The sequence below is a fragment of the Mytilus trossulus genome, unplaced genomic scaffold (assembly GCF_036588685.1).
Source record: "Mytilus trossulus isolate FHL-02 unplaced genomic scaffold, PNRI_Mtr1.1.1.hap1 h1tg000085l___fragment_1__unscaffolded, whole genome shotgun sequence".
Classification (NCBI taxonomy): Eukaryota; Metazoa; Mollusca; class Bivalvia; order Mytilida; family Mytilidae; genus Mytilus; species Mytilus trossulus.
In genome coordinates this window covers 1,488,574-1,510,495 of record NW_026963295.1, presented here as the reverse complement: position 1 = coordinate 1,510,495, position 21,922 = coordinate 1,488,574, and the positions used below count along the sequence as shown (strand labels likewise).

General features: G+C 32.7%; 1 protein-coding gene across 1 annotated transcript in view; it reads left to right on the top strand.

The window, feature by feature from the left end:
• The window catches only part of LOC134699778 (transient receptor potential cation channel subfamily M member 5-like), a 99,854-nt gene that overhangs the window by 65,090 nt on the left and 12,842 nt on the right, over positions 1-21,922 (top strand). The window contains exons 14-16 of the mRNA XM_063561194.1: positions 5,933-6,178; positions 18,703-18,877; positions 20,952-21,108. Coding sequence (XP_063417264.1) covers positions 5,933-6,178; positions 18,703-18,877; positions 20,952-21,108 — 578 coding nt within the window. The remainder of the gene's footprint in view (positions 1-5,932; positions 6,179-18,702; positions 18,878-20,951; positions 21,109-21,922) is intronic.

Below are 21,922 nucleotides of genomic sequence, written 5' to 3'. Positions count from 1 at the left end.
ACATGTTATACATTTTACGTTGAATTTATTAAACGTTGAATTTAGTAGTTTTTTACTGCAATCATTTACCATCGTAATCTACCTATTTTTCTTCTTAAATTTTATGATAACCTGAATATTTATATATGCTAGTCTGTCATAGCAGATTGTTCACGTGCTAATAGCTATTAATTCGTTTTGTAATGCTATTTATGAAATTTGTGGAGAAACATTGTACCAGGACTGCCGTCTGTCCGCTAGAGTTTGTGTTTCTCAACTGTTCTTCAGGTCGATTGGTTTAAACATTCAAATTCGGAAGGGGTAAAATCGCAATGGTTTTTAAAGTAAAAGTCAAAGGCCACATCGATAATTTAGTAACGAGGTGCTAATACGCTTCAAGATACCATGTTAACACTGAGATGATTCCTTAATGAACTGAAAACATTGACCGGGCACCATTTTTTTCTGCGCCACATGCGCAATTTCAATTTTTCCGCGCAATGCTTTGTTTACATGCAAAATGGTTTTGGAATGTTATCTCTGACTATACAAGTTGGTCATCGCAATCGGTAAGTTTTTGTCACAATAGAATGTTTAGTTTCCTGTATAGTATTTTGACATTATACTTTGCTTTCGTTTTTTTTTTCGATTACAGTTAGTAAATTTGTTTCCCTTTTCCCCTTTTTTGGAGGGTTTGAGATGGTGGTCTTCAACCAAAATGACACCATTTGATAATTCTGAATGTCTGATTTATATGTTGCATTGTGTGATATTTTTCCAAGTGAAAAAGGGATAACAATAGCAAGAAAACGAACAAAAAACAACTAACGGTTTGAATCAAAATCTGAACCAGATGAGACACCAAGAGCCTTTAAAATCTTGGTATCTATTTTATTATAAATTTTTTGTACTTCAGCTGATGAGGTTCATTTGTGAACGCTACTTTGCTTTGATTTTGTTTTGATCGTACTGTATTAGGGCGAGACCATTTATCAGCTTCCTACACTTTATGGTAAGCTACGGCACCTTGTTGTCGGGATCATTTCTATCGACTGCACAGTACAAACCGGATAACTTTTTAGAAAAATAGTCGAAATTAAATTGTATGGTCGCTGAGTATAGATTTCAAGTTTAACATCAAATTGGAGAATTAAACAAAAATAAAGTAATGAGTAGTACCATTGAATCATCCGAAGCCAAAATTAACAGACACTGTGGAAACATGTACACGCGTCATATTGGGTAGTTGATCTATTGGGAATGAAAATAATCCTATGGGATCAATCATATTTGTGTTTCAATTCTATTGTTTGAGACGAACCATCATATCTGACCTGTCGTAGTCGTTCAACAATTGTTGAAAAGGTCTAAGACGAAAGTCATCCTATCAATCAGACAAGTTTTGTTGTATCGTCAGGGATAATGTCTATATTATGAAATGATACACGTGAATTTAAAACAAGCCAACTTGGTACCTCATTGTTGTAAGGTATTATCTTTTTTTGAAAGAGAGGCAAACAATAACTAAGGGTTAGTCGAACTCATAAACCAAAAAAAAAAACACGAACTGGTATTGAAATATTATCCACCTTGTTCTGCAAGGTTACCTATTCATAATTGTAATTATACCTTTGAATTCTGTTTTTATGTTGGTATTACTATTGATTTTGTATATCGAAAGCACATTTAATTGTTATACACATATGCACATTAATGGTTTAACACTCTGGCGATACCTATATTTTGGTATTGTACAAGGTATTGTTTTGTATTTAAATGTTTTATATGTTCATGTTAGGGCCTTTTACAAAAGTTTGAAATTTGTGGAAAGTTGTAGTGTTACCTGTAATTGCTTTCATCCACTGTATTTGATTGTTTGTGGATATTTGTCTCTTTGGCACACACACAACACCTCTTTTTGTATATGGACTATGTCAATGCAAAAAACGAAAAGCAACTTATACACAGTCTAGACAACTGAACTTTATTAACTTACTAGTGAGCAAGAAGAACTCAGGCAAAATCCGGGGATGGGTTTAAGTGACTTAAAAGGTATGCAAAATTTGCCCAATATGTGGAATCTGTTGTTTTTCTCACGTTCGTACAAATCAGATGAATACTCTAATTAGATAGGACACAAACGAAAATTAAGATGGGGTCATTGTAATAGCTATTGGAAAATATCTATCTATACACGTGAAACAGGTTTGTTATAACGGTAAACCAACTTGAGATGGCGTCAGTACATTTTCAAAGGAACGATCATTCCTTCAACACTCGTGCATATTGGTCTTATAGCTTACTTATAAGCACAAACCCTCTACCAATGAAAACAAGTTCTGGGTTACCCTGTCAGCTTTTAAATGTGTATGCCATATACAGGCTTTTCAAGAATATTGATACCTAAATAAATAAAATACAATTGTGAATCTGAATTTTTTTTCCAAGTTGGTGGAGACAGATTCATTGGACTGTCACAACGCGATTAATATTTCAGCAAGAAGACATAATATTTTAAGCGGAACGTGCAGTGAAAGAATAATGCAGGCATGTTATTATTCTGCATTGTAAAAGCTTATGTATGAAGGGTATGAAGTCTACCTACAACCATTATAGGAATAAGAAGCAATAACTGGAACAGGTGGCTCCCAACAGAATGTCCATTTGTGTTCTTTTTATTCATAATCAGAACTTAACACACAATATATCTTCTTAGAGGATTTTGTTTGTTTGATTACGTGTGGTTTTTCAAAGAACGACGTATTTCTTCTTTATCAATATACTCGAGAATTATTTACAAAATAAATATGACCAATTCATTCAAATGAACTTTAATGTTCGAATCTAGTAAGACTCGAAAAAAAAGTAGATACAAATTTCAGTATTATTGCAGTTACAAAGAGACGTTGATTGCATGATTTTCTTACGGATCTGTTTGGAATCCACATCTGATTCTGATTTTATGTAAGTTGGCGTTTTTGTTTTTAGCTTAATTGTTGCTCTTTAGTCTTTGTGGTGCCTTTTGTTTTCCTCTTATAGTTGATGTAGTCCTTTGCTTTTATGTTGTAACCTTGAATTGTTTTCTCTCCATCGATTTGTGACTTTTTACACCGGTATATGCGATATACTACTGTTGCCTTTTTTTGACTGCTCTACGAGATTGTAGAACACCAATAAATCTGAAGCTCGACTTTGATTCTTTATTAAGTTGATGTTACTAAGTGCCGAACTTAGAGGACTCAGCAATAATGACGTTTCTAAGGACATTAATGTAATTGGTTATCCTCTTTACATGTTTAGTTGAGATCCAAAAGGAAATAGAACAGACCAATGATTATCATGATTTCCTTTTTAAATGAAATATCTTTATTTCCGTTATCTAGCAGTACTGTTTGTGATTAACACACAGCAAGGATGTTGTAACAGTTAGGTCTTCAAAGTTTAGGAGGCTATCGTGTTTCAATCTGAATTTAAGTGTAACTACTTTTTTCATTTTGTTTGTTTGAGTCGGGTATCAATATCGAATTTCTGAAATATCTGTTTATTTATCCATAACACTAGTGGCCATTGTTCAAACATTTGCAACAATTCTTTTTTAAGACCCACACATTTTTTTAATCGGAATATATTACTTATATTTAAATCAGTGTCTGAAAATGTTATCACCTACAAAGAAACAGAAAAATGAACGGTGTTCCCATTAATCTTTGACAAAAGGCGTTGTATGTAAAGCAAAAACAAAATTCATCCCCGAGAATTGCAAAGTCATAGTATTCTAAATTATACATACCTGTATAAGGTAGTGTACATATACATTTTTACATGAATACTCATAGACCCCGTTTTACGATCTATTTTACGCATTTCACTATTTAATTTGGTAAAGAAGTATCCAAACTTCATAACTACAGTGCTAACTATTCTGTACACATTTGCACTTTTCTAAAAAAAAGCCAGAGAAAATTTGATAATTCAGCAAAAATCCCAATTTTAGAATAGTTGAAAATATGCATTTTTTCACAAAATTTTACAAAAAATTGGCAAATTTGGTTGACATGCAATCTTCACTAAAATGAAGCTTAAACCAAGTTCTATCAATGTTACATATGAAAATTAATAAAAAAAAATGCACGATTCTGAATTGAGGTGATTTAGCTGATTTTTGAAAGATTTCACCACCATTAACAACCAAAAAATAGAGTGTCCGTTACCATTGCAACCACTCATATTTTCCCACTCAAAATTATTTTTAGAGCAGTATTCATTTATTGCTTCTACTAGGCCAATTATAGAAAAAATCTGAAACCTTCATGTATCGCACTCTGCCTGGTTATTACAAAGAGCTGTACTTAAAACCTGATATAAGTGTATCACATACTGGTATTAGACACTCCAGTTTTTGTTCTCCACACATTTGGAGTTTGGAATACTGATGTGGCAGAAATCGGCAATCATCTTGGATCCTTTTTAATAAATTATTTGACTTGGTTGGACGATTATCATGAATCTGAGTAAAATATTATATACTTTTAACCATTCATCGCTCTTTTGTCCTTAATATCATTTAGAAATTAAAACTACCAACCTATAACATGTATATGGCTGCAATAAGTAGAATAGGACGGTCATTTTCCTGAGCAGTGTGTGGGGTTCGTTAGAATGTGTCTCTTCTTTCAGTAAATAGAATATCAATTTGGGTTAGAGAGTTTCATGTTCCTCGGAGCAACTTTGTTTTCGTGTATGCGTGTATGCGTCTTGAACTTTTTTGTTAGTCCATATATTCGACAAATTGAGTTCCGGAATTTCCACTTGATTGCGTGGTGTGATCTGAGTTTTTCTATATTTTTCGGATTCTGAAGTGTTTGTAAACGAAAACACTGATACAAATGGTTTCTACCTTAATTTCGGGGAGTTGATTAATTAAAACACAATCTCTATCAGTTGCGATCTTTGCTTCCAGATACTTAAATGCGACAGCCTAAGCAGACAGGTTGCTCTTTAATTAAAGCAGGCAAAGTAAACTTGAATGTATATTCCTAAAATTCAAAATTGACTGTTTTTAAGCGTTTTCACAGCATTCAGGAGAAAAAAAAACAGAATGCAGTTATATCTTTTAACTATACCTGCGCGACATTTCCTGTGAAATAAATCTGGATACAAGTTTTGTCCTGTAAAATACGGATGGTTAATAAATGGGGAATTGTTATTACAAAATAAAAACAGTGATTAAAATTTCTGTAAAACATGAACTATGTTTTCAAATTTGTTGTTAGAAATAAAGACTGTAATTGGTTTTTTTGGCATTGTTTGAAATGAAATATCGGGATTTCACAACAAATAATAAAAATAATTCATTAGAAATGAAGTGATTTATTTCACTCCTCATACATCATTCTGCAATTATGGTAGTTGTTAGGACATTGTCTATGACGTTGCAACACCACTAATTTAGAAATCCTAGAAAAAAGGTTAAGTGCATTGCATTTTCAAACTTATATCTCTTAAACATGATAAAGACTTTTGCTAAATCTAATAGAAAGAACAACCATTCCAATAATTCAAATATCAGAAAAAATATTCATTAATACAATTTGACTCTTATAGTGGATGCCTGTGCCACGCATTCCGTAATATCTTACCTTTTTATCTAAATTCTGGTAATAGTTAGTCTATAAATAATAGTTACTAACACTGGCACATTCAACGTCCATGAGTACATCAATTCTTCAATGTCCGAGGTATGAAGTGATATCATTGTTTATTTTTTATTTGAAAGGTGAAAATGGCTTCGATTAAAGGTGATCAGAATAAGACGTCGATTTGGAATCTCCACTTTTCGACATCAAATGTGGAACGGACGTCAATTTGACACTGGACACCGATCTTAGTGAAAAAGACATCTCACATCTTTTTTTAATTCGCTTTCATTTCAATTTAATTTATTTATTTTCAGGCTTTTGGTATCAAGCAAGTGTCATTGAATTTAACGACCTGGTTTTCATTTTGGACACTTTTTCAAATTATGATGTACAGTCTATTTATTACATCTGTAGTTTTGCGACTGACCTTGTCAGCTGAGGACTTCTATCATGCTCGAATGATGTATTCGATTACCTTAGGATTATTTATTATCAACAGCATGCAGTTTTTTCTTGTTTCAAAACGCATTGGACCAAAAGTTATCATGATTGGAAGAATGGTAAGTGCAGATATAATATTTTCCCCTTTAATATACAATAAAAGCAGGGAGTGCTGTTGTCTATTGACATAATTGAAAAGTTCTTGTGTAACTGTACTTACATATGTTAAAAAATATGTCTTAAGATAATGTGACACAGTTCATGTTTGTTCCACTTTGGAATCTTCGGCTATTTCATGTCTTGTCTTAACTTTAGGACATTATTCTTATCTCTTACACACATGTATTGATCGTGAACCGAAAACACCTGACATCAAAGACATTGACAATGTATCACTGTATCAATCATATACACATATATTTTTGTTGTTGTGCATGTAATGATTTTGTGTCATGGATGGAAACCCAATATCCTTTGTTTTCTATTATTTCAATTACCCCTATTACATGTACATGCAAATGCAGATATCAGAAAATGTGGTACCAATCAGACATTTTCCATTTCGTTTCCAAATTATCATTCCTACAGTCTGTGTGTACTAAATATTATTATGCATCATTTGTATGGTATAACAAATGACAGCAATATTGGAACAAAATGTGAAGGAACATTTTTTGTCTGCATCAATTTATATTGCTAGCTTGTCCTCTTTGTATTTAAAATATTGTCTCGCAACACATTGTAGTAGTTTTGATACCTCAGGTTGGCTCCTTTGAAAAAATATTTGACCGCATCACTAACCATATTTACACTTTACTTTGTAAATATATACAGCCGCAAAATAAATCAGCGATATTTTAATGTCAGGATTGAATGTATAATACAAAAGACATCAATACTGGCACACATCAACTACAAAATGTTGTTTACATAAATTTAAAGTGCAAGCATGTCCTCTTTTTGTTCAATATACATGATAAGTACGAACATTTCAGAAGTTTTGATACCTCAGGCCGACTCGTACAGAATTGTTTTTTTTACCGTATCTACCAACACTAACCGTATTTGCACTTTATTATGTAAATATATTCAGATGCATAATAGTTTAGTAATATTGTTATGTCAGGATATAATGTATACAACAAATGACATCAATATTGGAACAAATTTTAATGTTCAACCATGTCCTCTTTTTATTTAAGATAATAATACATCACACAATTTCAGTAGTTTAGATCCCTCAGGCTAACTGATATTATATCAGAATCATTTGACTGTATTAACAAACACTGACCATATTTGCACTTTATTATGTACGTCTATATAGACGAATATGAAATCATCCATATTTTTATGTCACGATAGAATATAATATACAAATTGAATGACTTAAAAATTCTGTCCGTATACATGATTAGTACCAGCATACCCTCCTTGTGTTCAATATATATTTTTACGTTACAAAATCTCAGTAGTTTTGATACCTCAAGCTGATTTGTATAGCAAACTTATAAGACAGGATCAACCACAACTTTTTTTCACATATTTTCACTTTATTGCGTAAATCTATATTTCCGCATAGTAAATCAGCAATATTTTTATGTCAGGATGTATTGTATAATACGAATGACAGTAATATTTGAACACAATGACTACAATATTTTGTCCTTATAAAGTTAGAGTGCCAGCATGTCCTCCTTTTATGCAATATATTGATACTTAACAAAATGTCAGTAGACTATATTTGCACTTTAGTAAAGGGCCCCTAGCTGTCAAATTCATGTTCACCGAATATAACTAAATTGACACATTTGATTTATAGCAATGTAAAACATTTATCCAAACTATTAAAAATCTTAAATAAATAATTAACACGGCACGAGAATGAAAATACGTAACTTTGTATCGTGTGTATTTTAGTCTAGATGTCATCTAATTAATTATCGAGTTGACCTCTGAAGTCATCATATGACCATATTAGGGATGTAAACATACCTATAGATATAAATATATTAAGCAAACTCGTGCTATTGGATTATTCTAGGTCTATTTTATTTCATATGATGGATGAACAAAAATGTTAATCAACGTTTTAACCTAAGAAGAATATTTTTTTTGATGGAATCAGTCAATCAAATGTTTTAGCTTTGTTTTACTTTCAGTGTTGACATTCTTTTCTTTTAAATAACTTAACACATACAATTCATGTGTCACATCTCAGGCTAAGGGGTTAAATTGAAATTTGCATGAATATGGATTCAATGAGGTCGAATTATTCACTTGCAAGATATTCAATGATTTTAAGCTTATTTTGACAAAATTGAACCACATTTGCTCCTAAAAGCGAATTATCATTTTACTATTTGCATTTCATTAATGATTGAGCAAAAAAATAACATATTAGATTTTTCATATAGCTCGTAGCTAGTGCCCCTGTAAGTAAATATATATATAGCTGCATACTAATTCAGTAATATGTTTATTTCAGTATGTATTGTATAATACAAATGACTGCAATATTGTCCGTTTAAATTTGAAGTGCCAGCTTGTTCTCTTCTTGTTCATTATATATACAACATTTTAGTAGCTTTGATTCCTGAGACTGACTTGTACAACAACATTATTTGACCGCATCAACCGAAAACTGACCATATTTGAACTTTATTTAATTTATCAAAATCTACAAATCATAATAATTCAGTAATATTGTTATATCAGTATGTATTGTATAATACAATTGACAGCAATATTGGGTTACAAAGAATAAAAAAATAATGTCTGCAAAAACCAAGAGTCCCAGCATGATCTCTTTTTATTTAAAACATTGATACATAACACAATTTCAGTAGTGTTGATTCCTCAAGCTGAATCATTATTAAAATTAATTGACCGTATCAACCAACAACAGACCATATTTGCACTTTATTATGCGAACATATATAGCCACATAGTGAATAAGCAATATGTTTATATCAGGATAGAATATATATTACACAGCAATATTGGAACACAATAACTACAAATTTTTGTCAGCATACATTTAGAGTGCCAGAATGTCCTCCTTCTTTATTTACATGATATATTGATAAATTTTAGTAGTTCTGATACCTCAGGCTGCCTTGTATAGCAAAATGTTCTGACCGTAATAATCAAAACTGACCATATTTGTACGTTATAATGTAAATCTATATGGCTGCATTATAAATCAGAAGTTTTATTTATGTCCGGGTAGATTCTATAATACAAATGAAAACAATATTGGATAACAATGATTGCACAATATGTGCCTCATCAATTTAGATTATCAGCATTTGATCTCTGTATTCATAATAATGAACCGTCACTTAAGTTAATAGTTCGGGATGTTATGTATAAAAACCACTATTCGATCGCATTGTGCAACACTGACATGTCTGCTTTCGTGTGTACTTTATTATAAAAAGTATAACAAGTCCCTTCTGGGAATAGTGCCCCTGTTAGTATATTTTGTCGATTGATGTTTGTAGCTAAAATTCAAGCGGCAACTATTTAAATTCATTTATGTGGCAGTGCACAACAAGCATATTGTTCGGACATCCCATATATTTTATTTATAATCGGTTAATACAAATCTGACGGAATTGAAGAGATGGTTCATACCTATACAACACCTTATGTATGCAGACACTGTGCCATTGTTAAAGGCAAACAAACTGGGGAATCGAAGCAACGTCGGCAATGATGTTGATATCCCATGATATAACAAATATTGTCCCGATGCGTTGGATAACCTTTCAATCCGCCTTTTTTAAATTTCATTTCTTTTCTGAAAGCTATATATTATCACAGTGTGCTGGTGATTGTGCATGCTTCTAGTGTGGTAGAAAGCCATAGACTTTTTATCACCGATGGCTAGCCTGCTTGCAGGTGAAAAAAAAAGCCGAGTGAGTAAGTCTTTCTGCCAGGACATAGCCTCTGCACTATTCAAGACTTCTGCAATGCCTCCCCGCGACAGCACACAATAACTAGGGTCTAGTATCCTAGGCATTATTGAAGAGGATCTCAGAGCAGCAAGGGCCCCAGAGATGCAGTGTGTAGGCCCACCGGCTTGTGGCTATGCCCAAGCACTCATCAACCTTTCTCCAGCTATGGGTAATTAGTTGGTCAGATGAAGATTATAGCTAATGTATGTTAAAGCAGTTCATCTAAGAGAAGTACAACTTGATACAAAACCAATGGATAGATGGGAGTCATAAGCTTTGGTTAGCAGCTTATCTAGAGGAAGAAAACCTTGATTAATAAATTCCTGGCCCTCCTGGTAAGGGGGTTTGGTGTCAGGCTAATCACCTTGCCCTGTAGAAAAAAGCTAATTACAGAAACTAATACAGTCGATAAACATGCTTGCCCTTCTAGAGTTGGAGCAGAAGTTGTTTTTGATGCAACTGACCGCCATGCGATGGAGAGAATGACGTCTAATAAACCGATACCACTGTCTTCGCCCGAAAAAGTCACTAATGTTGCGCAATGGAATGTACGCACAATGTATGATTGCGGAAAATGTGTTCATATAGCAAAGGAGATGAGGAATTATGATATAAACATACTTGGCATAAGTGAGGCAAGATGGAACCAAAGTGGAGTTTTGACACTGGTAACAGGTGAGGAGATTCTATACTCGGAAAACCCAAATGAAAATGAGGATTTTCTTATTCCAGGAATAGATTTCCTTAGCCGTATTTAACATAACTTTTTGGAATTTTGGATCCTCAATGCTCTTCAACTTCGTACTTGTTTGGCTTTATAAATATTTTGATGTTAGCGTCACTGATGAGTCTTATGTAGACGAAACGCGCGTCTGGCGTTCTAAATTATAATCCTGGTACCTTTGATAACTATTTACACCACTGGGTCGATGCCACTGCTGGTGGACGTTTCGTCCCCGAGGGTATCACCAGCCCAGTAGTCAGCACTTCGGTGTTGACATGAATATCAATTATGTGGTCATTTTTATAAATTTCCTGAATATAAAACTGAATATTCGTAAAACTAAGGATTTTCTTATCCCAGGAATAGATTACCTTAGCCGTATTTGGCACAACTTTTTGGAATTTTGAATCCTCAATGCTCTTCAACTTCATACTTATTTGGCTTTATCAATATTTTGATATGAGCGTCACTGATGAGTCTTATGTAGACGAAACGCGCGTCTGGCGTACTAAATTATAATCCTGGTACCTTTGATAACTATTTACACCACTGGGTCGATGCCACTGCTGGTGGACGTTTCGTCCCCAAGGGTATCACCAGCCCAGTAGTCAGCACTTCGGTGTTGACATGAATATCAATTATGTGGTCATTTTTATAAATTTCCTGAATATAAAACTGAATTTTCGTAAAACTAAGGATTTTCTTATCCCAGGAATAGATTACCTTAGCCGTATTTGGCACAACTTTTTGTAATTTTGGATCCTCAATGCTCTTCAACTTCATACTTGTTTGGCTTTATAAATATTTTGATATGAGCGTCACTGATGAGTCTTATGTAGACGAAACGCGCGTCTGGCGTACTAAATTATAATCCTGGTACCTTTGATAACTATTCCCACACCAAAGGAGTAGCAATAATGCTTTCAAACACATCAAAGAAGAGCCTGATGGAATGGGAATCAGTAAGTGAGAGAATAATGTAGGTAAGACTAAAAGCTAAGTGCCAAAACATAACTATCATACAGTGTTATGCAGCAACCAATGATGCCGAAGATAATGTAAAGGAATGTTTTTATTAACAACTACAACATGTTTGGGACAACATCCCCAAAAGAGACATCAAAATAGTCATAGGTGATATGAATACTAAGATTGAAAAAGAAACAAGAGGACAGAGAGAAAACATTAGAAAAACATGGTCTAGGAGAAATAAATGAAAATGGAGTAGAGCTAGCTGAATTCTGTGAGATGAATGAGTTTGTGGTAGGAGGCAATTTATTTCCACATAAGAATATATACAAGGAGACATGGGAATCACCTGATGGAAAAACAAAAAATCAGGTTGGCAACACCATGATAAGTCAGAGATGGAGAAGCTCACTACAAGACGTTAGAGTTATGAGAGGAGCAGATATCAGCTCAGACAACCATCTTATCATAGCCAAAGTAAAAATAAAACTTGCAAAATGGACCAAAGTGAAAGATAAACGTATTAAGTATAATGTGGAGAAGCTCAAAGACCTACATCTCAAAGATCAATTCTAAATTGAGCTTAGAAACAGATTTGAAGTACTTAAAGATGGGCCAGACCTGGACATAAATAATGAATGGGAAGTGGGAAGAGATATCATCAAGGAAGTGTGTGAAGATGTACTTGGTAGAAAAACTAACAAAAAGAAAGAAAATGAAGGAAAAGGTAAACAATGCAAGAACAAGGGCTCAGAAACAAGAAGCACAAAACAAACACAAGCTCCACAACAAGGAAGTAAAAAAAAAAGGTATAGGAAAGACAAGAGAGAATATGTAAATGATCTGCCAACTAAAGCAATATTTGCTGCATATAAGGGCGACATCAAAACCTTGTACAATATCACAAAAACCCTTAGTAGACGTAAGACAGCTGTCTAAACCAGTAAATGATAAAGATGGAAAAGTCCTAACCAATCTTAATGAACAGATGGAAAGATGAAATGAATACTTTGTCAATGTCCTAAATAGACCAGAACCAGACCAACCAGTAATAGTAGAGCCAGCTGGTGTAGATTTGAAAATTAAAATAGATAACATATGAAATATGAAATGAAAAAGGGCATCAAATCACTCAAAAATGGAAAATCTGGAGGCAGGCAGAAAAGATTCCAAAAGAATGTTCAAAGGGTTTGTTAGTGAAGCTGCCAAAGAAATGGGATTTAGGGCTATGTGAAATTAGAGTGACTGGGTAACAAAGCAAGCACTAGACACTAAACCAACAGTGGAACTTTGCACAAAGGCTAGAAGACCTAGATTTTGCAGACGATCTGACTCTGTTATCTCACCGTTTGAAAGACATGAGAGACAAAACCAACGAACTCCATGAAACAGGAAACAAACTAGGGCTAACAATCAACATCAAGAATATAAAAATTATGAAAGGAAAGACCAGAAAAGGAGGAACAGTGTCAATTGAAGGAGAATATATTGAAGAAGTAGATCAGTAGGAAGCATCATGGATAGAACTGTTGGGACAGATGCAGACATCAGGACAATAATAAGTAAAGCTAGAGAAGCTTTTGCTTTGCTGAAGCCAGTTTGGAAATCAACAGTATTTACAGAAAACACCAAAAAGAACCAACCAGGAACCAGCAAGTAAACAGCTAAAGAGGAGAACTTGGCAATGGATTGGGCACACTTTGAGGAAACCTGTAGGTAACATCACTAGACAGGCATTAGAATGGAATTCACAAGGACATCGGAGACCGGGCAGACCATTTCACAGCTGGAGAAGATCAAGGCACAAGGAGCTGGAGGAAATTGGATATACCTGGACCGAAGCAAAAAGGATAGCCCAAAATAGAGTAAGTTAGAAAGCGACTGTAGCAGCCCTATGTTCCTCAAGTAACGAATAGGATAAAGTCAAGTAAGTCATATGTCATCACAAGTATGTAATTTTATAGCCATTGTTCAATGTATTTAAGAAATAAAATGAAAAACAGATTTGTTTTAACATGTATAATATCTGTAAAGTCTAAAGAGTAAAGAGATTTGCTATACTGGGAAACAAACAATCCGATTATTGATTACATAATAAAAGCTCAGGTCTTTTATGAAAACTTTTAAACACGGTAATATTTCATAAATAGACCTGTCATCAAGTCTGGTCAGTCGCAGACTTGTCCATAGGTCTGGTCAGGAGTAGACATGGGGCAGACATGTCCTCAGGACTGTTCAAAAGCAGACCGGCCAATAGGTCTGCAGCAGTCACAAAAAATCAGATAGTAGGACTGCTCTACAAACGAAGAAGTTAACTTTCTTTTCTGCTTAAAATTTCTAAACTAAACTTGGAAAGCAGTAAACAAATCTGCTCCAAGGTAACTTATGTAGGTTAGGAATGCACCCATTTGTACATGAATTATGTTTGTTGATTCTCAACTTACATGTGAAGCAAGCATGTTCTTAATAGAACATTCAATGGAAACAAAATGAAATTTCTATCTTAGCTGAGTTCATTTTGTTTTTAAGAGTAACCGTTTACTATCTTCATCATACCTATTAATTCCTTTTTTCCAAAAATATTAGTTTACTAGACAACAAAAGAAACGGTACACGAAGTTTGAATAAAATTTATCAAAAGGTATTAAATATAAAGCAAAATGAGATTTTTTTTTGTTAAAAAGCTGAGATTTGCAATGTATGCACATATGATAATGAACATGATGAAAATCAAAACTGTCGGAAATTTATTTTTGCGGAAAGTTGGATAAAAAAATCGACACACAATTTTCTAAGTACTAAATGAATTTTAATTTTTTTTTCAATCTATTCAATTTGCTAATCAAATTATGTTAATGTTGTAACTAATGGGTTGAAGTATCTTTTTTTTTTTTTTTAATTTTTGGGAAAAAAAATGTTTTTTGAAATCTCCATAAATGCACAAAAAAAAATCGTCTCAAATTAATGCTTTATATATGAAAACAACACACGGTAAATTTGAAACCTTTCGGATTATTTTTAAGATTGTTACCATTTATTGAATTTCACTTTACACATACTGTCTATGGTAAATCAATTGATAATGTATACATTTTAACGATTTCTGGTGGGGCCGAACTTTGCTTTACAAATAAACGGAGAAACTGTATGATTTAAAAAAAAAAAGAATTGATGGCAAACAGTGTCTTCACCTTTAAATTAGAGGTTGGCATCTTTACTTGGAACGTCTGTTTTTAGAATTGACGTTTTATGTAAATTTAAAAAAAAAAAGTCGTGTAACCGTTCATTGGCGACTTGTATATATGTTTCTTCAAATCTGTTTTTATGTTAAATCGAAATTATGTCTTATCTTAATAGTGCTCATTTCAGGTTGACACGATACTTTTTTCATGATTGTGATGTTCAGCTTTTTTCTTCTCTAAAACACAATATAGCTTCTCCATCTTCATACTGTTGAAAATGTGCGGGCAGTAGGAAGATCTTCTATTTCTCTTTTGCCTCTTAATTTCAAAAGGTAGATAAAACGGCATAGACACATAACAAACAAGGTGTCATAAATCAAAAGGTCAACAAATAATTGCATATATTAAAGATTACTAACTGTGTGATAAACGTAATTATAGTATGGAAGCTTTAGTGGGAAATCCTGTGAGGATGATTAGAAGGATAAAAATAAGAACTAAAGCTGGACAACAACAATAATTAGGGGACGACCTTCATTTTCAAAGTAGCTTTACATGTTCAATGGGCAGGGGGATTTTACAATTAGACAATTAAGTGTTGTTCAGTTTAAAACGTTTATACTATGGCATTCCGGCGTTAATCGGTACATTCCGAGAAATCTACCTCAGTAGTACGTTTTCAGTGAAAAACATATAAAATAGGACACAGAACAATAATCAGGGAACGGGAAAATATTATACAAATGCAAAAAAATATAAAAGAATAAATATAATAAATGCAATTTTCAAAGTCGACAGCCTGTGAATAATTTATAAAGTTACTTTACAAATGTTGACATTTCAAAATAATTCGCATTATGTTTTGTTGATTGTTTTAATCGTTAATATGACACATTTAATATACTGTTGTTTTTCTCTTCTGTTGAGGCATATTATAGACAGATTTTATATGGGAAGTATTTGGCATCCGACGTCCTTAAATTTTGTACTATTTATACCTCTACTTGAGAACCACTTACAGTCCTTTGATGGTGTAAACTTCCCACTGACAACACACCATTACACCATTCACCATACATCATTACAGCATACACCCTGTGCCATTACACCATACACGTAACACATTTGCACCATTCACCTAACACATTACACCATAATGCAATTTAATTTCAAAGAAAGCGTGCGACTACAAAATTATTTATTTATTTTAAAAAACGAATTTTGATCACAATATTGTTAATTAATTTCTAAAATTAAAAATCAGTTCTTATCAATATTTTGCATAGTTTTAAATGTTTTACACCATTCATTCACACCATTACCGATCGCACGTTACACCATTACACCATTCCCCTTACACCATTCCCGATCGCACGTTACACCATTACACCATTCCCCTTACACCATTCCCGATCGCACGTTACACCATTACACCATTCCCCTTACACCATACACCTTAGCACCATACACATATATGCATTCTACCATTGCACTATATGCCATACACCATTACACCATACACGTTTTTTGGGAAGTTTACACTATCCAAGGGCTGTAAATGGATTAAAATATTTAATTGGTTTTTTTAATGTTGAAGCATATGATAAAAAGATTATAACATGTCATTTTTAATATCCAATATATTATTATCCCTGTGTCAATATCATCTCTCGACAACATGTGCTCGAGTATTCAGCTCTTAGGCTGATAATCAATCTGATATGAAAACTGACATGTCAAAGTAATAATAAAATTGGATGACAGCTTTGCGTTTAGATGCAAATTAATTGTATTTTCAGGACGACAACATGTTATTATAATATGAAAATAAATCCTTCTTTGTACTAAACCGAAGCGCTCAGTGGGGATTTTTAACGTACAGGTTCACAAGGTAATAGTCTGCAGGATGAAAAGTCACTCTACATGGACACATTTCTGACTCCGAGGTCACCAGTCTTTGTTTTTACTCGTAAACATGTTAATATTGCGTGTTAAGCGTTGAAACAAGTAAAATATTCAATACAGTTTAACATAATTCTAACAGTTATAGAGGGGGCTAAACATCTTATATAAATTAAAATGTAGATACGTGAAACGATATTAGAAACTACACGAACATTTCAATGGTCGACTTCAGAGAAGATTTTATAGATCTCTGCACATATAAAAAACTCCTGCAACAACTATGTGAGGGGCGAATGTGGATAGCTGTTGCAAGGCTGAATTTTGGTTCTTAATCAATATTACATTATTTTTTAGTGATATTCCAAGATTCACGTTCAACCTCATTGTCGAGCTCACATTGTATATAAAAAGTATGTGTTCTCGTCATGAACATGCATCGTATATTGGATAGGACTTAAGGCAAACAACAATCAATCAACCTTACGAAGTATTCCATGTTCATAGTATACAATGACAAGATAGTGCACAATGCTAGAATTTAAAAATTTTCATTTCATTTCAATCACTCAATAATACAGTGCAACATTTTTGTTTTTTTGTTTTTTCAATTTGTGCAATTTAGTACACTCATATTTTTTAAGACACATATTTACTAGGGTTCATATGTACTGTTCAGCGATTCATGATACCTGAATATGCCAGGCCGCGATTAAGAAAATACAAAAGATGACATTGTTTTGCTATACACATTTTGATCGAGCCAGTCAACATACGTAATTTGATTCTGAAGATGTTACATTAACTTAGACCATTTACATACGATTTTATTGTTATATAAAAGAAATAAAATGTACTGGTCGTGTTGTCCTCTTTTCCAGCCTTTATTTAACTACTCAATTGGACTTAACAGATAACATTAACTATTTATCATTTGCATATTACGTACATGTAGTGTAGGAAAATTACAGAATCAAAACCCAGCTGAACATTTACATGAATATTGTGAAAGACATAATGCATCTCATTATAGCTATGTCTATTCTATAAACAGTTTGGAAACAAGCTGTTTGGATTACTAATTGATGAAAGAGTTTACTAACTGTATTCATCTGGTCTGGTCTTTATGAATCTATTTCTTGATTACTGGCAAATTAAAAACATCAAATATATATAACAAAAAGTTTCTATACAAAACATTTATGGGTCATTTGTAAATGTGGTATTGTTACACGTTTACTTTTCTGCATTGGCTAGAGGTACATGTATAAGGGAGGGATGAGATCTCATAAACATGTTTAACCCGCCGCATTTTTGCGCCTGTCCCAAATCAGGAACCTCTGATCTTTGTTAGTTTTGTACTATTTTAAATTTTAGTTTCATGTGTACAATTTGAGGTGAATGGTGTTAATTTATCTATTACTGCAATTAAGCGAACACAGACTTGTCCAAGCTTATCCGCAAACAGGTCCTGTGACAACGATTTGCTAAAAAGTAAAAAAGAAAAGATACCAAACTCCAAGTAGAAATCAAAAATGGAAAGTCATTTATCAAATGGCATAATCAAACCTTCAAACACTTCGACATTTTGTTATAATTTTAATCAGGATAAAAACAAAGAAATATCTCAAGAAAGATAAGCAAATTGTCATATAGACAACGCAAAAATGAAATACAAGAATAAAGAAAAAAAACATAGCACATTAACACAATGTATAAGTATAGAGCCGCGGAAAAGGGATATTACCAAAAGTGGCCAAAATAGTAAAGGTTGATAACTTATAAATACAAATAAAAGTACAACAGATCACGTAAGTTAATCATAATTATATTGACATTATATGTCACCTCATTTTATAACGTAGTATGGAAATATACCTGCATTACTTTTTCTTTCGTTTCAGATGTTTGACATAATTTTCTTTATCTTGATATTTGCTGTGTTTTTATTCGGCTTCGGAGTCATTTACCAAGCAACCATGTTTCCAAATTCCCAACCAGGTTTTAAACTTTTCAAGGAAATCATATACATGCCATACTGGCAGTTATATGGAGAACTTTTCTTAGACAATCTTGAAGGTAACTTAGATCTATGTATTATTTGTATACGTTTTACCTTATATTATCACTTTTTAAGGTTTGATATCAAGTTAATGCTAGTATACCGCTGTTCAAAAGTCATAAATTGATTGATAAAAAAACGAATTCGGGTTACAAACTAAAACCGAGAGAAACACATCAACTATAAGAGGAGACCAACACCACAACAGGAACACTGAATTGCAACAAAAAACAAACGATAATGCAACATACATAGAAAAACGAACTATCAAATATCAACTGCCTTACTGACTTGGTACATGACCAACTCGACGTTTACAAAAGATTCTAAAGAAATCTAGGGCCACTTAATGTAGATTGATAGTGGTTAAACCTATTTCCAATTTAACTCATTACCAGCTGTTATAATGGGCAATACATAATGTTTCCCCTAAAAATCATTAAACAGGCAATGAATATATGCCAAGTCTTCAAACGTAATTGTTTTCGTTTTTGTATGTGTCTGTAGTTACACGCTGTAAGGATCAGTATTCTGCTTTATTTATTCTTCAAATTGTGAACAAGTTAATCGTATTCCTTTATAGAGTAAACAAATAATAATCTTTCAGCATTCAGTTTCTAGATGCAGTTTATTATACAACATTCTATAATGACGCATGTTAATGAAATGTATTTTTTAAAATGCGTAATGAAGAGTTTACTCCATGATACAATTACAAATTTTACATTTCTCTTCTATAAATCTAGATTCAAATGTGCACTTTTCAAACTGAATTAACCTAATTTGAAAACCATTATTTTCAGACACAGGCTCATATTAATTTGAATTTTAATAATTGTAATAAATCTGATAAATCAAATTAGATTTAAAGTCTATCTTATATTTAAACTTAAGAGCATATTAAAGGCAAATTTTGATAGTTGAAATTATTTGATGAAAAGGTAAACATCAAATTTTACAGTATCACAATGGCAAAAGATTCTATGAAATATATTAATTGGCCAACTATCTCATAATTCCTTAAACTTAGGTCATACAAATATTTATTAGAATTGGTAAAGTCTTTCTGTACTCGTATCGTCCTTAGATTTTTGTTTTACATACACATAGTCCTTTGTGTGGACAGTGTATAATTTGCAACTTGTAACTTGTAACTCGGATATGTTCCTTACGTCGTAACTACAATCCCCTTCGCTTTCATAAATGTGACCTTCCGAATAAGACTATTTACCGGATTTGATATCTCATAAGCAACACGACGGGTGCAACATGTGGAGCAGGATATGCTTACCCTTCCGGATCACCTGAGATCACCCCTAGTTTTTGGTGGGGTTCGAGTTGTTTATTCTTTAGTTTTCTATGTTGTGTCGTGTGTACTATTGTTTGTCTATTTGTCCTTTCCATTTTAGCCATGGCGTTGTCAGTTTATTTTCAATTTATGAGTTTGACTGTCCCTCTGGTATCTTTCGTCCCTCTTTTGCAAATGTCTTTCATGCTCTTTCAAAGTGTATTTTTTATATTTTATTTATAAAATATTCAGTAAGGAAATAAAATTAAAATTAAATGCTAACTCTTTATGTTAAGTTGTGTTTTGGTCCAGTTAAAAAAAGATCAATAACTAGTATGTCCGACGCTGGCAAACTGAACTTTACACCCCTTCACATATAATTGTCAATATTTTGAGATTCTGAGATAGAGCTGGTATATTTTACGATCATTTTTAAATTATTTGTCCCACCAGTAGTACTTAACACTGTTCACATATTTTTGAGAAAGATCAAGGGCGATGTATCTAATTTCAATTTATTGTCCAAAAGAAATGCAATAGGAAATAGCTGAGTTACTTGATATAATAATTTTATATAAAATGCTATTCCTGTCGATGAAATCTATTCTGTAAGTTTCTTAATTCTAAGAAAATAGTGTTTCAAATTATTTTTTACAAGACAATCAATATGCATGTTAACGTCCAAATATATAATTAGAAAATGCGTATGTTGAATTTGAATATATAAGCAATGTTTATACTATCTAAAAAAAGTACTTAGTAAAACAATGTCATTTGTATTGCTACATCTGTTTTGTTTTTAGGAAAAGAACCATCTACTTGTACAAATGACGAGACGTTATATCGTAATGGTACCATTGCTCGATGTCCAGAAATAAACCAGATGAATTCTGTATTATTAGCTGTTTATATGGTGGTCACACACATTATTCTTGTCAATATTCTCATTGCGATGTTTTCGTAAGTTAATGCTATCATTTCGCCTAGGAATTTCAGTTATAAATAGACCGGGACATCATCAATGTTTGAGTGATAGTTAATGTACATAATTTCATGAATTCCTTATTATTAATTTCTAGTGAAATTTCTTTTCTAGATAATGTCTAGCATTAAGCCTCTTTAAAGTGCTGTTTATAACTTGTATAAAGTTGCCGTATCAAAACCTATAATGAAGGACTGTCTCCGATACTAGAGTTGAGAATACAAATGTTTCAGTTCATTATGCGAGTTACTATTGGGATATGTAACCGTATTCATGTTCATAGTAAACCAGAGGAACTTTAACCGTACTTTATGGTAAATTTTTGTTTTAAGAACAACAGAATAGTATTTCAAATCATTAGCATTTTGTATTTCAAAATATAGAATAAGGATTGATCGGTCCAACTGGAATTAAATAACAATTTTATTTGCATTTCTTGACAGGTAGTCCAAGATGGTCATATCTTAACTGCTTAAGAATTTTACAGTAAGTTAGGCTTAAAGGGGCCTAAGACAGAATCATAAATAATTCTCAACGTGTGAACTGTTGATGCTTTCATCATTGTCTATTGATGTGTTGTTAATAGTAATTTAATTAGAAAAAAAAACGTGTTTTTATGCGATTTTGTAATTTTAGACTTTAATGCGATTTTAGATTTTGCGATATTGAGAAAAAGTTTGTTAAATTCATGAACTAATTTCAAACGCGAGTTTACAATACTGTGATTAAAAGCATTTTTTTTTTGGCAACATTTTTGAATTTACAGTATATAACAGCAGAATTATATAATAA